At 54.2% G+C, this 15,211-nt stretch overlaps 1 protein-coding gene across 3 annotated transcripts in view; it reads right to left on the bottom strand.

Annotated features, from left to right (window-relative positions):
* ESPN (espin) overlaps positions 1-15,211 on the bottom strand; it is a 65,855-nt gene that overhangs the window by 8,413 nt on the left and 42,231 nt on the right. The window contains exons 3-10 of one of the 3 annotated variants that reach the window (XM_043995224.1): positions 13,637-13,823; positions 13,360-13,542; positions 12,699-12,830; positions 9,286-9,473; positions 7,216-7,504; positions 4,109-4,270; positions 3,739-3,931; positions 1,234-1,260 (exon numbers count right to left, since the gene is read on the bottom strand). In XM_043995224.1, coding sequence (XP_043851159.1) covers positions 1,234-1,260; positions 3,739-3,931; positions 4,109-4,270; positions 7,216-7,504; positions 9,286-9,473; positions 12,699-12,830; positions 13,360-13,542; positions 13,637-13,823 — 1,361 coding nt within the window. Of the gene's footprint in view, positions 1-1,233; positions 1,261-3,738; positions 3,973-4,074; positions 4,271-7,215; positions 7,505-9,285; positions 9,474-12,698; positions 12,831-13,359; positions 13,543-13,636; positions 13,824-15,211 lie in introns of all 3 variants that reach the window. The other 2 variants (XM_043995225.1, XM_043995223.1) reach the window with 2 other exon arrangements.

Below are 15,211 nucleotides of genomic sequence, written 5' to 3' on the forward strand. Positions count from 1 at the left end.
GAGATCCTTCTGGTCCCCGAAGGAGTAAGGCAACACTGCTACAACCCATGATTCTGTGCCCAGAGCAGTCTCTCTACCAAGCAGCTTCCTCCTCCCTGCCCTAAATCCTATGCTTCTCCACCCACCACCTCACTTCCACTAGTGGGGTCAGCCAGTACTTACGAAGTGGGAAGGAGCCAGCTTTACTGGTTTCAGTGGGACAGGCCATGGGTGAATGCCCCTCGACACTCATGGTGAGACCAGCTAAGCCCAGCGGTAAGTGGAAGGTGTGCCTGATGCAGCAGGGTGTTCACCCTGATCTGTGATCTCCCTGGCCACTCACCTGACCTTTGTTCCCTGGTTCCCTGGTCTCAGGGAGGAGTCTCCCTGAGTGTCCCAGACCCACCCCTATGCTTCATCAGCAAAGCTTGGTGATCCTTGAACTAAGATGTCCTGGCCCAGCCAGGGCCTTGGGAACCCAGGATCTCACTAGACCCAAGTATCCCAGCATCTGTTATCCCCACCCCCTTCTCAAACACACACACACACACACACACACACACACACACACACACACACACACACACACACACACTTCAACTCTCAACTGAGCTCTGATAAAAGACTCAAATTTTCCGGAGAGTCCAGTAAAATGGTTCTTCATGGAACAGAGGGATGGGGACGTATGGAGTTGAGAGTGGGGGTGGGGGGGGCCAAGGAAGGCTGGTGTTCAAGGTAAAGTCCCAAGTTCTGTGTGATAACATGCGAAGTCCCAGTTTCAAGTTTGCATTTCCTGGATTGTGTCCGTGGGGGGAGTGGGGGAGGGAATTAAGGGGGTTGTGTGGGGGAAGAGATTGGAGTCAGGAACAAATCATTCTCCTCTCGTTCTGGGAAGCACCTTCAGGAAGGGCCACTGGGGAGGAAGAAGGGAGGTGAAGGTGGAGGGGAGGGTCACAAATGGAAATTATTTTCATAGGCAAAACAGAGGAATGTTGGGGTGGAGGAAACAAATCCACTGATTCCAAGGTATACTCTTTTCTTCCTGGCATACCAGGGAGGGCTTCACTCCCCCCCTCCCCCAGCACCATTTGTCAGAACAACACTCAGTCATCCTCTGGTCCATCATTTGCCCGATTTACACTCCCCCAAGCCTAAGGTCTTCTCTCTCCTGTCTGTATTTCCCCTATGCCCTCCCAGACCCCTGGTTTAGGCACCTCAAGCAAAGACAGAGTAGAAAGCAAGCCTGGTACTCACTCTTCCTGCACCTCAAAGCTCTCACTTCTAGGAGGCAGAGAGAGAGAGAGAGAGAGAGAAAGAGAGAGAAGCAACAGAACAATTAAGAGAGGAATGGAGGAGGCAGAGAGCCCAGGGAGAGCAGAGAGACAGCAAGCACATGTTGGATGATGGGAAAAATGACAAGCAGGTTGGTGCCCAGGGGAACAGGAGAGGAGAAGGAGGGAGCAGGGAAAGGGAAGAGAAAGGAAGCTAAGATTATCCCTAAATGCCCGGGCCAAGTCACTAAGCCCTGTGTGCTTCCCATTCTTTCTTCTTAGCCCTCAGCATGGTTTGGAGAGTTCAAGTCTGAGTGAGGAAGAGCACCTTTCTCAACTTCCATCACTCACAGTGCCAGCGAAAGCCAGAGGAGGGGAGGGGGGGGGTCTTTGGATCTGATGCCTGAGCTGAGTCTCAGGGAATAATCATAGGTTCAGAACTGGAAGGGATCTCAGAGGTCAATGAATCCAAGCTCTGCATTTACAGCTGAGAAAGTGACTTGTCCAGAGTTCAGCAACTAGTGTCTAAGGCAGCATTTGAACCCAGATCTTCCTAATTCCAAATTTAATGCTTTATCCTCTACTCCCTTGTAAAGGATGCTGAACTCTAACATTGCCCAGTATATGTGTGTGTGTGTGTGTGTGTGTGTGTGTGTGTGTGTAGAAACCCAGACATCTTCCTTTGGTTATAGATCTGATAGCCCAGCCACCCTTGGCCTGAATATCTGAGCCTGCCTGAGTTTGTCCCAAGCTAAGTGCCCGTAAAGCCTAGGATTCTGAAACAAGGAAAAATAGTGCTGTAGGGATGGAAAGATAAGACACCTACAACCACTGATTGTAGGTGTGGCTAGGATTCTCTCAGGACCTTTGTAGAGCACAGACGTCAAGTTTGTGGGTCTGGGGATGGTTCCCACTTTAGGAAACAGGAAGAGGATTCAGAGGGGTAGAGTTCGGGATTTCCTAACCCAAAGCACCACTTTACACTGGGGAAAATAGCTCAATTGTCCCTTGGAGACTTGTGAGCCCTCTGTAGTCTCAGGGGCTCAGGGAGGGGACTGAGGTTAGGAGCCAGGATGGAGGAGGAAAAGAAGAGTGGAAGTGGGATTCAGGATGGAAGCGTTACAAAAAAAGTTTACAGGTGTAAGAAAGAAAGCACCTTCGGAAATAGGAAGTTTGATGGAAATGGAAGGAATGTAAACTCTTTCGGGGCAGGGCTTGTTTCCCTTTTGTCTTGGTGTTCTTAGAGCCTAGCACCTGCCGACTTCTACGAGGCACTTGTTCAATGAATTGGTTGGTTGGCTAGATGGATGGGTGCATGAATGTGCGGATGGATAACTAGGTGGTGAGCAGACCAGAAAAGAGACACAGTACAGTCTACTTTGGAAGTTCGGTGTCTCAGCTAATCACGGCCCCAAGTTTAATCAGTATAACTTCCTACTGTTACTGAACAAGGATTGATTGAGATGAGGGAATTGGTGGGGGAGGGGGCTCTCCACGCCATTCAAAATGAATGTGTCCACAAAATGTGTGTGTCCAAGCGCCACAGTCATAGTTTCAAAAATCAACTAGTTAGGGGCATCTAGGTGGCGCAGTGGATAGAGCACTGGCCCTCGAGTCAGGAATACCTGAGTTCAAATCCTACCTCAGACACTTAACACTTACTAGCTGTGTGACCCTGGGCAAGTCACTTAACCCCAATTGCCTCACTAAAAAAAATCAACTAGTTAGGCAGGCAATACTGTGGCCCCCCAAGTACTGGGGGTTTGGGGGACGGGGGAAATAATAAGCATCCCCAAAACAAAGTGTTGTTTTAAAAACATTATCCATTGGTTTGAATTAGCCATGATATCTCCGACCTTTCTTCTTTCAAGGGAGACTTCTGAATGGACTGAGTTCTGATACAAGATGACTAATAATCAGATTCCCCCCGAAACAAACACGACACAACACAACAAAACAAAAACGTTCGCTTTGCTTGAGATCTGTTAACTGCTTTGGCCCGCCCTACAGGTCCGTGACACTTGAGGTCGGGGCAGGGAGGGGTTTTCCTTTGGTGGATAAGGGAACTGAGGTTCAGAGGGGTCAGGTGACCTTCCCAGATGGGGAATGGTCGAGATGGGACTGGACCCCAGAAGCTACTCCTCCTACTGCGAAGCTCAGCCCTCCTCTCTCAGTTGCTCCCTGTGTACTTTCATTTTTTCCAGGGGGTCCTTAGATGGGGGTGGGAGACAGGGGGTTGGAGGCTGGGGTACTCTTCCTCCCCCCTGCTCAGCAAAGCATCTTCCAGTCTATACCAGCACAAAAACTGCCACGGTGTTTGACAATCTCTCTTCTCCTCCCTCGTCTGAGCCTTTCGTCTGCGAGTTGCTCCATCCCCATTGCCCCCAGTTCCCTGGGTCTCCGGGGTAGGCTTCCCACCCGGCTGGGTCCTGGTGCTGGACTAGGATCTGTGCCACCCTCTCTCCCGTCCCCAGCTCCCCGAACTCACTGCCCGTGGATGAGGAGGAGCGGCGCTGGCTGCAGACAGTCCCGGACCCTTCGATGGGCAGAGGAGGCGGTGGGGGTGGTGCACTCAGGGCCTCGGGCAGCGGCGGGGGCGGGGGCGGGGGCGGGAGGTCCCTGGACACCCTGTGGTCTGCGACGCTGCCGTTGTGCACGTGGCTACCGGAGAGGAGGGCGGCCTGGGGGCATGAGGAAAAGAGAGAGTGAGCACACAGTCTGGCTCTCCGGAGCTGGGCCGGGGGCAGCTCGGAGTCCTGCCCCCGGACGCGTCGGGGCTGGGGACAGGTGGAGGGAAAGCCCCCCGGGTCGGGTGAGACGGGACGGGGCAAGGCTGGGCTGGGCTGCGAGGCTCTCACCTCCTCGCTATGGGCCATCCCCAGACTGGCTGCCAGGGGCTCCCCGGGGCCGAAGCCGAGCTGGCGGTAATAGTCCCCGGTGCTGGGCTGTTTGCCAAAGCTGCGGGACTTCCGGCCCGAGTCCACCCGCCGCAGCCCGTCGTGGCGGTCGCGGGAACTCAGCTGCGAGGGAGGGAGGGAGGAGCGGCGAGCGTGGGCTGCGGGTCGGCGGGCGGGAGACAGCACCCTCCACCCCTGACGGCGGAGGCTCGGCTTCTGTCTAACCCACCGCCTCAGTGGAACTACTTCAAACCCCGCCCTGTGCCAGCCAGAGCCGGGGGTATCTGTGGCCGCGCCCCCCGGGCGGCCCTGGCGAGAGGAAGCCGATGCGGGTGGGGGGTGCCGGGGAGGGACAGGGCTCCTCTCTGCTCACACGCTGCACAGGGTGGCTGGCCGGGCCTGGTCCTGAGTTGAAGGGGCCAGAGGGGCTGCTCCCTGACGGCTGGGCTAGCCCCCTAATGCAGGGGACGGTCAGGAAAGGTTGTTTGGGCCGGGGGAAGGATTTTCAGGCGCCTCCTCCGGGCCCTGCCAAGGCCTTCGGGTTGCTAAAATCCAGCTTCCTCGACGGCTCGGGCGGGCCCCAGAAAGCCCAGCTGCCTAGGACCGAGACTGGACGGTTCTCGATCTGCGGCCCGCGCCCAGAGTCCCGCGCCCTTCCCAGGGTACGCGGCCCTTAGTCCCCGAAGAGCCCCGGGCAGCGGCTGCCCTACCTGCGACTGTGCCCGGTGACGCCCCGCTCTGCACCTGCTAGCGGGGGCGGCGCGGACCCGACACCTGCGCTACCCGATCTGCCCTCTCAAGTTACAACACCGGCCGCCGGCCTGCTCGCCTATCCGCTCCTAGGTCCTGACAGCACCCCACCAATCCCGGACCACTAGGCTCCGCCCCCAGCCCCCAAAGTGGGGGTGCTACCTAGGGAACTGGACCACGCCCCGTATAGCCATCCCCTCCGCGCACGCCCCCCGCCCCAAGCCTGCCAGATGTTTGCTTCACCCCCCCCCAGGTTGGGGGCCTACTATCACTGAGCCCCTCTACACCTACTCTCCACTACAGGCCCCCACTACACTGACTTGGGACCCTAACTCCAGGTAAGCTTCTGGGGATCTTGGGCCACTCCTGCCCAGCTTTGAAGGTCCCGCACCCTTCTGAAAACCGTGCTCCGACAACTCCCTGAGAGGGCCCTGGCGGACTAAAGCAGGCGGCCCAGCTTTCTCGAACTCCTCCCCGTCCCGTCCGTGTCCCAGTCCACCTCGGCCCCTCCGCATCTGGAAACCCATAGCTGTAAGTGACACCGGCCCCTGCGCCCAGCCTCGGGTTTCAAGGCTCGGGTGACAGCCTCAGGTAGCGGCCGCCCCGTCGGTCGTGACTCCGGGAGGAGGCCAGTCCCGGCTTGGGATCGCGAGAAGTCAGGGAAGGGGAGAAGGAGAAAGGACTGAGCCCCCTGCCTCAGCCATGGTCCCAGGACTAGCGTCTGACTTTACCGCTTTCTGCCCCGCCCCCAGCCTCCCCCCCCCCCCATCTCCCATCAAGGGCTTTGCTGAAGGGCTCACGTTGCAGGAAACGCGACACCCGTAGATTTATTTTCTGGGCCACCCTGCCCCATCCTTCCCCAGTCCCCTGGCCCCCGGCCCCCGGCCCCTTCCCACGGAGCTGCTCTCTCCGGAGGCGGAGCTGGCCATCTGTCCCGCCTCTGCCCCGCCCAGCTTAGTCCCCGGGCCCATAGCCCAGTCCTAACCGCTTCCTTGCCTTTCTCTAGTCTGGAAACAAAGAAGGAGGCGTAGGCTGGAAGAACTGGGCAGAGTCCCACAAAGGACACTTTGTTGGGACTCCCTGGCGCTCTTGCCGCCAGGCACGCACACACACACTCAGGCTTGGAGAGATGGACAGACATACAAGCGCACACAAATACGCAGCCCCAGGGGCCAGGCAGAAGGACACACCCAGATGCGCTGCTGCGCCCCCACGGTGGGCGAAGCTCAGTTTAGCTCCCAGGCTCTCAGACACACACACACAACGGAAAAGGTTTCCTCCCTCCGCCCCTCTCCGAATCCCAGAGGACCACTAGGTGGAAGATACCCAGGCAGCAACCGTCGCAGTAGTGGCCCTAGAGGGCAACCAGACCTCCCCGCCCTAAACCCCCTCCTTCCCTACCCCTCAGGCCGAGGCCCTTCTCCTGGAATGCCCCAAGGTGTGACCTCTGCCCTTTCCTCTCTGCCTCGGGTGGGTACCGAATCTTCCAGGGATGACCTTAGATACAGGATGCATCCGGGCACCACATAAAGATATACAGTTCTTGCAGGGAACAGATGGCACACCGCAGCCCCACCCAAACCTGTCGGCCTGGAGCCCAAGCTCTCTTTTACTGGCTGGGGGAGCCGCTGCCCGGCTCTGATCCTGTTCCAAGGGCAGAAGCAGTCCCTGCCCCTGCCTCTGCCCTTACCCCCTGAGGATCTAAGTCAGGAATCACGGGTCCTATCCTCCCTGATATCTACAGAACAATGCCTCCTCCCTCCTTTCTAGCTCTCTCTCCCATACATAGGTCCCAGTTTCTGAAGAGAGATGTCTCCTGCAATTGGTACTAGAAAGCCCTGAGGCTCACCGATACCTGATGAACTCCCCTGTGCCATCCGGGAAATGTGACACTGTCCATCTCCTTTCCGCAGTCCCTTTGGGATCTCTTTGACCTTCACTATAACTTGGTTTCCCCTTCATATAGATGTTGGGGAGTGGGGTGCACAGTGAGATCTCTCCCTTAAACGGGTAGCTTTCAAAGATGGGTCTTTTAAAGAGATTCTCTCTATAGCTTTCCCCACCCAGAACTTGCTTCCCACCCTTTTTCACAGCCGGGTAATAGGACAAGCAGGTATTTAAAAACACTTTCCTTGGAGGATTGGATGGCTCCTAATAGATCCAGGCCTCGGTTTAGGAAAGTGTCTTTCCCTTCTCCTCCCAAGGTCACCCTCTTGATCCAGCCCTACTCTGAGGCTGTGGATTGAGTGTTAGGATGCTCTGGGGCATGGGGTGGGGGTAGGGGCTAAACAAGTCAGGACTGATCCCATCTCCATTACCTCCCGCTTCAGAGCCTCTCTCTCCACATGCCGAAGTTTGCTCTTGGCCTGAACGTAGATATCAGCAGTGTGCTGCCCACTGGGGGGCTTGGGAGCTGGATAGGCGGGAGGGGGCGGGGGCATTTGAGTGCCAGGAGGAGGGGGTGGTGGAGGGAAGCTGGGTGGGGGTGGGGGGGTGGTAGGGCCTCCCTTCTTCCTGCCGTGAAAGCCCATCTCAGGATTCAGCATGTCCATGTAGGTCTGCATGTCTGTGACTGTCGAGTTGCGCAGCCCTGCCAGGAAAGGGTGGAAGAAAGCAGGGCACTGTTGGGAGCCCAGCTGGAGCCCAGGGAGCTGGGGGGAGGGGGTGGGCTGGCCCTGCCTACAGTATATCCAAAAGGGGCTTCCTGGGTCATGTTTTCAGACTTGGCTTTGGGCGATGTGGGGACCAGCTACAATTCCTGAGCCTGTAGGATGAGTGTCACCTCTTCAGCTTAGTCTAAGCAGTCCTTGCAAACTTCAACTTCACCGGGTACTAGGGGACATTTCAGAGTTTGCCAACTGGGCAATCAGAGCCGCAGAAGAAACCCGCAGACCCATTTTATAAAGCAAGCCAAAGACCCTGCCCCCATCCCCACTATCTACCCTACCTTTAGCAAGTGGACACACCCTCAATATAGCCTATTGTCTTCTAGTGGGCAAAGCACCTTAGTCCCAGGACCTTGGAGCACAGTATTAGTTATATCTGAGCACTTCATTAAATGAGCTGGGAATGGGCTAAGTTCACAGATTTCTCACTTCAATAGGAATCATCTTCCTTTGGTGCTGACCAACACCTCCCCTCCATGAGTCTCAGGGTCCTCCCCATTTCTCTCCAGGCTATGAGCTGGAGAAGAGGATCCTCAGAAGCTCAGGTTCTAGGTAGAGTAACCCCAAGCCTCAGAAGTGCCAAGAACAAAGCATTCCCAGGCATTTCCAGAATGTTGGGAAGATTGGGGAATATGGGGTGGGATTTGTGAGGTAATGTTGGATAGTGTCAGTGCTCCAGAAACAAGGTCTAGGGGGCAGCTAGGTGGCGCAGTGGATAAAGCACTGGCCCTGGATTCAGGAGGACCTGAGTTCAAAGCCAGCCTCAGACACTTGACACTTACTAGCTGTGTGACCCTGGGCAAGTCACTTAACCCTCATTGCCCTGCAAAAAAAAAAAAAAAAGAAAAGAAAAAAAAAAGAAACAGAAACAAGGTCTAGCTCATCATGGGCAGACCCCTACCTTCATGCAACTGACCTTGCCTGATTCCCAGTGGTGTTATACCCAGCAATGAGACAGTCTCTTTTGTTGGGGAGAGGGAAAGAGGGCACAAGAACTTCCAAAAACCTGCTTCGACTTACAAAACTTCCCTAAGGACACAACTGACTGGAAAGAAATGAAGATTTCTCACCTAAGGGCTTCGTGCCCATAGACTTAACAAGGGGATGAGGGCAGAATCCATGGCCCCAGGCATGGGGATGGAACCAGTAAAGAAACTGAACCTTGGCCAGAGCCACTCCAGAGACTGAGTATGACTGGGTGTCCCTATGAGAGGGAGGGTGTGCATTTCTATAGGGGTGTGACCTGTGTGCATTACGTGTCTGTGTGTGTGTGTGTGTGTGTGTGTGTGTAGGTTGATCTGTGCAGATTCATGGAGTGTCTAGGGTTCCTGTGTTAATTTTCCTTCATGGTGGGGGCTGGAGAGTGTTGAAAACTTAGAAAATCCTAAAGGAGGAGGCTGTGGTGGGCAGACTTGGGCCTGGAAGCTATTTTACCCTGAGGAATCGTGAAGCATGGGTGAAATACAGATAGCTACTGTCTCAAACTGGGAGTGGGGGGGGGTGGACAAGGGAAACTCAGGCTCCCTGGTCTGGGCTGGGGACATTCCCTTCCATCTCTCACCCCCTTCATAGTAAGGCTGATCTAGGGACCATAGGACTAACCCATTTGCTAAGCCATGGCCCTTCTGTAGGGATGAAGAGCCCTGTAGCCCAGCACACTATACTTCATTCCTCTCATTCTCTCCATATCCCTAGTACTCACTAGGCCCTGGGCCCCCCAGGTGGCCTCGGGTGCTGGAGCGGCTGGAAGGACAGGAGTCGTAGTTGGAGAGAGTGCTTGTGGGAGAGCAGAGGTCGAAGTGTGGGGGTTGAGCTGACATGGTGGTGTTGGGTGAAGACATGCCTGAGTCTGGCTGCTTGCCCTCTGGCTCTCCAGATGGGTCCCGGGATAGGACTCGATGTTCCACACTCTGGGGAGAAAAGAGAGGGTGTGGCAACTGACCGTAGTGTTCTACTCCCCTGTGATGGCCCAAGAATTCCAGAATCTCAGAGCTGGGAGGCACTTCAGAGGCCACTGGGTCCATTCCATACCTGACCAAGAAGCTCCTTTAGAACATGTCTGGACAAGTGGTTATCTAGGTTACATTTGAAATACCTTCAGTGATGGGGAGCTCTCTATCTCTCTCTCAAGGCAGACCATTGCATCTTCGGGCAGCCCTAATTGTTAGTGTATTTGCAGTACTCATTAGACAAGCTTTGGGGCTGAAGACTGAGGTTGGAGCCACTCCTGCCTCCCAACCCCTGGGAAGGGCTAAGAGGCGGAGATCCCCCAAGGCTCCATACTTCAGGTTCCCAGGGGCACTATCACCGTGCCCAGACATGCCCCAGCTCTGTTGTTGGTGAAGATCCTGAATCTGGGAGAATCCTCATCTGGGAGCATCCAGCTGGATCAGGCTGTTGGAGAACTGAGGTGAACCTTACCTAGGACCCCTAAATTTTTTGCAGGGGTCTCCAGGAGGCAGAATCATAAAGTTCCAGAATTATAAGGAACCTCAGCAACCAACCTACACCTGAAATGGTGGACCTCTGATGAGCTGGAACCCACCACCTCCTAAGTACTTCTGATGACCTTTAATTTGGATGGCTCCAACCTTAGGACCTGAGTCTGCCTGGAGTCAGGAAGACCTGAGTTCAAATCTGACCTCAAACACCTGCTAGCTATGTGACTCTGGGCAAGTCGCTTAATTTCTATCTTCCTTAGTTTCCTCAATTGTAAAATGGAGATAATAAGAGAACCTACCTCACAAAGTGTTCCCTTCCCTCCCTAACTTGCTAATGGTTTGGAGCTTTTTCCTAGACATCAAGCCTAAATTTTCCTCTATATGACTTCCCCCCAAGGATCCCCTGGAGCCAAATAGAAGGAATCTATTCTCTCTTCCATGTGGTAATCAGTCGACTACTTGAACACAGTTATCATGTTCCCTCCCTGAGTCTTCTCTTCTTCAGGATAACACCCCCAATTCCTTGCACCAGCCCTTACGTGACAGTGTGATGTAGTAGAGCCAAGGAGCCAGGATACCTAACTAGCTGTGTGATTGTGGCCAAGTCATTTGCCCTCTTGGGCCTCCAATTTCCTCTTTAAAATGAAGGGGCTGAACCAGATGATTTCTAAGGTATCTTTTCACTCTAGAATTCTAAGAGTATGATTCTTAGGGTAGGGGGCGTCTCACCCAGTGACCCCGAGTGAAAGCCAAATGACGTAGCTTTCACATGCCAATCCTGGGATCCTGGGGAGAAGGACTGATGATGGAAGCAGGGTAGGCGGCTGCATTTGCCCAATTCCTTCATCTCACCAGACATGAAAAGGTGAAGGAGGGTGCCTCCTCCTCCATGCCCCCAGGTGCCCATGTCTAAGCCAGGAGCAGGAGGGAAAGCCCAGACAAAGTGGCTTCCACTTTACTCCCCACAGAATTACAGAATATTCATTGGGAAGGGACCCCCTAGGTGATCTAGTTCAACCCCTTCCTTTAGAAATCCACTTTATAACATCTGAGACAAGTGACCTCTGGTACTTTCTCTTTCTTGTACTTTCTCTCCCTTTTCCTCTGCTGGACAGATCCAATTGATAGGAGCTTTCCCCAATAGCAAGCACAAATATGTTTTGTCATTACTTCTACTAGTTGCTCTTAGTTTGGCCCCCAGGAGCCAAGAAGAAGGAATTTCCAATGCCACATCTGAGAACAAGTCTTCTAGGAAGCACGGGTTCTTCCCTTTGTCCCTCAACCAGCTCCAAGATGTGGGCCTAGCAGCTGCCCTTCTCAGAGGACGACATCTTTGAATGGGTGTTGGGAATCAAGGAATGCACTGCGTTTATTCCCAGAGGTCAAATCTGGATAGAGTAGAGATAGGACCGGCCAACCCTTGGTGAGTAGCCACTGACTAAGCTACCTTTAGGACCACCCTGTACTCTGCCAGCAAATATAACTTCACCTCTGCTCTCCTTGGCTCACTTCTGACTGCTACTGGTCTTTGGGTAGGAACCCAAGGAGTTCAAGAAAAACTCAATGCCAACTATCAAGGAAGATGGTAAGGGTGATTCAGCTATAGCCCCTGCTCCTGCAGCTCTCCTCTGGATACCGCCCATCCTGATGCCCCTAGGGGTTCCCAGACCCCTGTTTTAGCCCTGTCCCCTCTATGCCTAGGCTCCCTCCTCAGGGTCCAGGGCTTGCTGCCAGACTTGGGGGGGACACTGCTTACATTACCCATGTTGCTCTCCGGATTGCTGATCCCTGGCCCGCCGGGTAGCCCTTAGCTAGCTCAGAGAGGAGAAGGATGTCTTCTCTGCCTTGGTATCTCCGCAGCCCCATGCCCCCACCCTTCCTGCCTGGTAAGTGTCACAGATCCTCAGGGAAATCCTGCTGCCCGCCCCGCCCAGCACTGGGTTCCAGGTAACGGCCCAGCTGCTGCTTGCTTATTGGACTCCATAATGAGGGACTCAATGAGTATTTTCCTTTTCTGGGGCAGCAATCCTTGGTGATTCAGTCTGTTACTGCCACAGCTGGGGCCAAGCAGGGTGATGCCCAGAGCAGGCTGAGAGAGGAGAATGGGGAGGAATAGCTGGGACTCGGGACCTTCTCCAGGCAGGCTCACCCCACAGTAGGCTTCCATGACCCAGACAAAGATGGATGGGGATGAAACCCTTAGGGGTGGCCTTGCCTTGAAATGACCTCTTTTCCAACTGGCTTCATTGAACACAGAATTGGGGAGGGAGAAGGATGGGGAAGGAGCTGTGGATTGTGACACCGAGGACCTGGGTTCAGATCTCAGCTTTACCACTTACTATGTCACATGAGGAATTGCTTACTAACTGTGTCAGCTTCTTTTTGGCAAAAGGAAGAAATTGCACTTCTGTATCAATCTCCCCTCCCCCTTCCGACGTCCCCCTCCCAGTCTCGGGCAGCCTATGGCTCTCTTCTCAGAGTAATGTTGTTAAATGCACAAAAAAAGATGTCATTCCGCCACACCCCCACCCCAGTTCCTAGACTTGAAATTTGTCCATGGAGCCCAAGATTAAGCAATTCATTCTAAGCCTCCTCGCCCGGCTTCCCTTCCTGTGCCTCGGAGGGAAGGCAGGTACATCAAAGCCTACCCCTTGAGTATGCTGGCAATCTCCCAGGGGCGGGGCTTGGTCATACCATGTTCTCCACGGTGCGCAGGTAGCGGGTACAGTGGCTGTGACCATTGTAGTCCGAGAGGTCGGCAGCCGTGTAACCATCCCGATCTCGGATCTCCAATTCTGCCCCATTCACTACTAGGATCTGGCAGCACTGGGGGATGAATGAAGGGGATGGTGAGGGGGGCACCACAGGGCTAGGTGAGCTCAGACCATGGCTCGATAGGGTAGGGCCAAGGACGACGTGGCTGGATCCTTAAAGTTGAGGGGTGGGGAGGGACAACAAGATACCCCGCCACAGACATCCATTCTCACACTTTTAGATTGTGATAGTCCCCCCCCCCCAGCCATTGGCTGAGGTGTCCCTGGGATGTGGGGGTGGGGCGGGGACTTGGGTGCCATTGAGGCTGTAGCATCGGACCTGGGGTCAGGAAGATATGGGCATCTGTATGATGTTCCTGGTGTGTGTATGGGGTGGGGGAGGGGAGGGAGGGTTGGGGAGAGGCAGTTCTGCTGGCCACAGGGATCCCAAGCCCAGCTCTGCCAGGGACTTGAATCAAAGGGAGTAGAGGGCCTGGATTTGGATGGGAAAGAAGAAAAGGGAGAGGCTGGATCATGCTCCCATCATCACCCCATCCCAGCTCGAGCCCCCTGATCACTGGTTCTCTCTGGCCCGGCCTGACCTCCAGCTCCCCGTTCTCAGCAGCATCGTGCAGGGGGGTCCCACCCCACAAGTCAGTGGTTATCTCCCCGCCATGTAGCAGCAGCCAGCTGAGCACCTTGGCATGGCCCCGGCTGGCAGCAAAATGCATGGCAGTGGCCCCGTCATCATCTTGCTCTGAAAGGCTGACATCAGTGCAGCTCACCTGGCATGGAGTACAAAGGAAGGGTCATGGGCCAAGCCCCTCTCCCCTCCCTCCTTCTCTTTCCCTTGACCCTGCCCCAGCCCCTGACACCTACCAGCCACACGATGATGGGGCTGTGGCCCATCTGGGCAGCAGCGTGAAGAGGGGTCATCCCATCACTGGCACGTGTGTGTGGGTCAGCCTCACACTCTTGTACCAGGTACTGTGTCACCTCCAGATGGCCCTCCTGGCAGGCCAGGTAGAGGGGTGTGGCACCATTCTTGGTTTGGGCACTTATCCCCCTGGGAACAGAGAATAAACACACACACAGAGCAGCCCTCAGAGAGATATACATCCTCTTTCCTTTCTACCAGTCCTTCCAGAGTCTGTCATCTCTTCTCTACCCAACTTCCATTGACTTCCTAGCACACTGAAGTGAGGGTTGGCATCACCCACTGCAGAGGCTGATCACAAGCTGAGCCTTCTGATGGTCAGAATCCTGTATGTGTGTGCCCTCCTCAGGGGTAGGAGTTTTTGGAATTTACATGATGAAATGAAAGGACAGGGGCTCGAGTCTGTGACTTGTGGACTCCCTCACAAGGTCTGGTATAGTGCCGAAAAGGTAAGAGCCGGCCAACAGATGTAAAATTCACTGTTCCCTCACCTCTACCTTCTGCCTTTCCTGGCTTCCTCCAAGACTTAGCACAGTGCCCTCTCCTCCAAGATCCCCTTTTGTCTACTCTGTCTAGTCAGTATTTCCCATATGCCTAGTCTTTTTTTATATTGTTTGTCCAATCAGAATGTGAGCTCCTTGGGCTCCAGGATTGATTTTGCCTTTCTTCCTGTTCCCAGTACGTGCCATATAGTAAGTACTTGGTAAATACTTGTTGATAGACCCTGGATTCAGGAGTACCTGAGTTCAAATCCAGCCTCAGACCCTTAACACTTACTAGCTGTGTGACCCTGGGCAAGTCACTTAACCCCAATTGCCTCACTAAAAAAAAAAGAAAGAAAGAAAGAAAAAGAATGGCAAACCTTGGTTCCAGAGGACAGAAAATTTAAAAATACCAATGCACTTCCCTTGGTGGAGAAGGGGAGGGGGCTCCAGGTCCCAAATGTTGCAGGTGTTGTCTGATCCAATGGCTGTGCTGAGTGGTTTTATTTATTGATTTTTCTTTGAGTCATGAGAGTTCTAGAGGTTGGGTTGGAAGTGATTGGAAAATGTTTGTGATGTGAAAGAGCAACAATAAATCATGGAGAGAGAAAAGAAAAGGGGGAGAAAGAGAGAAGAGGGAAGAGAGAAGAGAGGAGTGAGAGAAAGAAGAGGGAGAGAGAAGAGAGAAGGGGGAAGACAGAAGCGGGGGAGAGAGAGAAGAGGGGAGAGAGACAGAAGGTTGAGAGAAAGGAAAGGGGAGAGGAGAGAAAGAAGGGGAGAGAAAAGAGGAGACGGGGGAGAGAAAGGAGAAGGGGAGAGAAAGAAAAGGGGAGAGGAGAGGGAAGAGAGAGGGAAGAAGAAGAGAGAAAAGAGAAGGAGAGAGAGAAGAGGGGAGAGAGGTAGGGAGAGAAAGGGAGAGAGGAGGGGGAGGAAAAGAGGGAAAGAGGAGGGAGGGAGAGAGAAAGAGAGAAGAGGGGAGAGAGAGGGAGGGAGGGAGAGAGAGAGAGAGAAAGAGAGAGAGAGAGAGAGAGAAAG

This window comes from Dromiciops gliroides, chromosome 3 (assembly GCF_019393635.1).
Source record: "Dromiciops gliroides isolate mDroGli1 chromosome 3, mDroGli1.pri, whole genome shotgun sequence".
Taxonomy (NCBI): domain Eukaryota; kingdom Metazoa; phylum Chordata; class Mammalia; order Microbiotheria; family Microbiotheriidae; genus Dromiciops; species Dromiciops gliroides.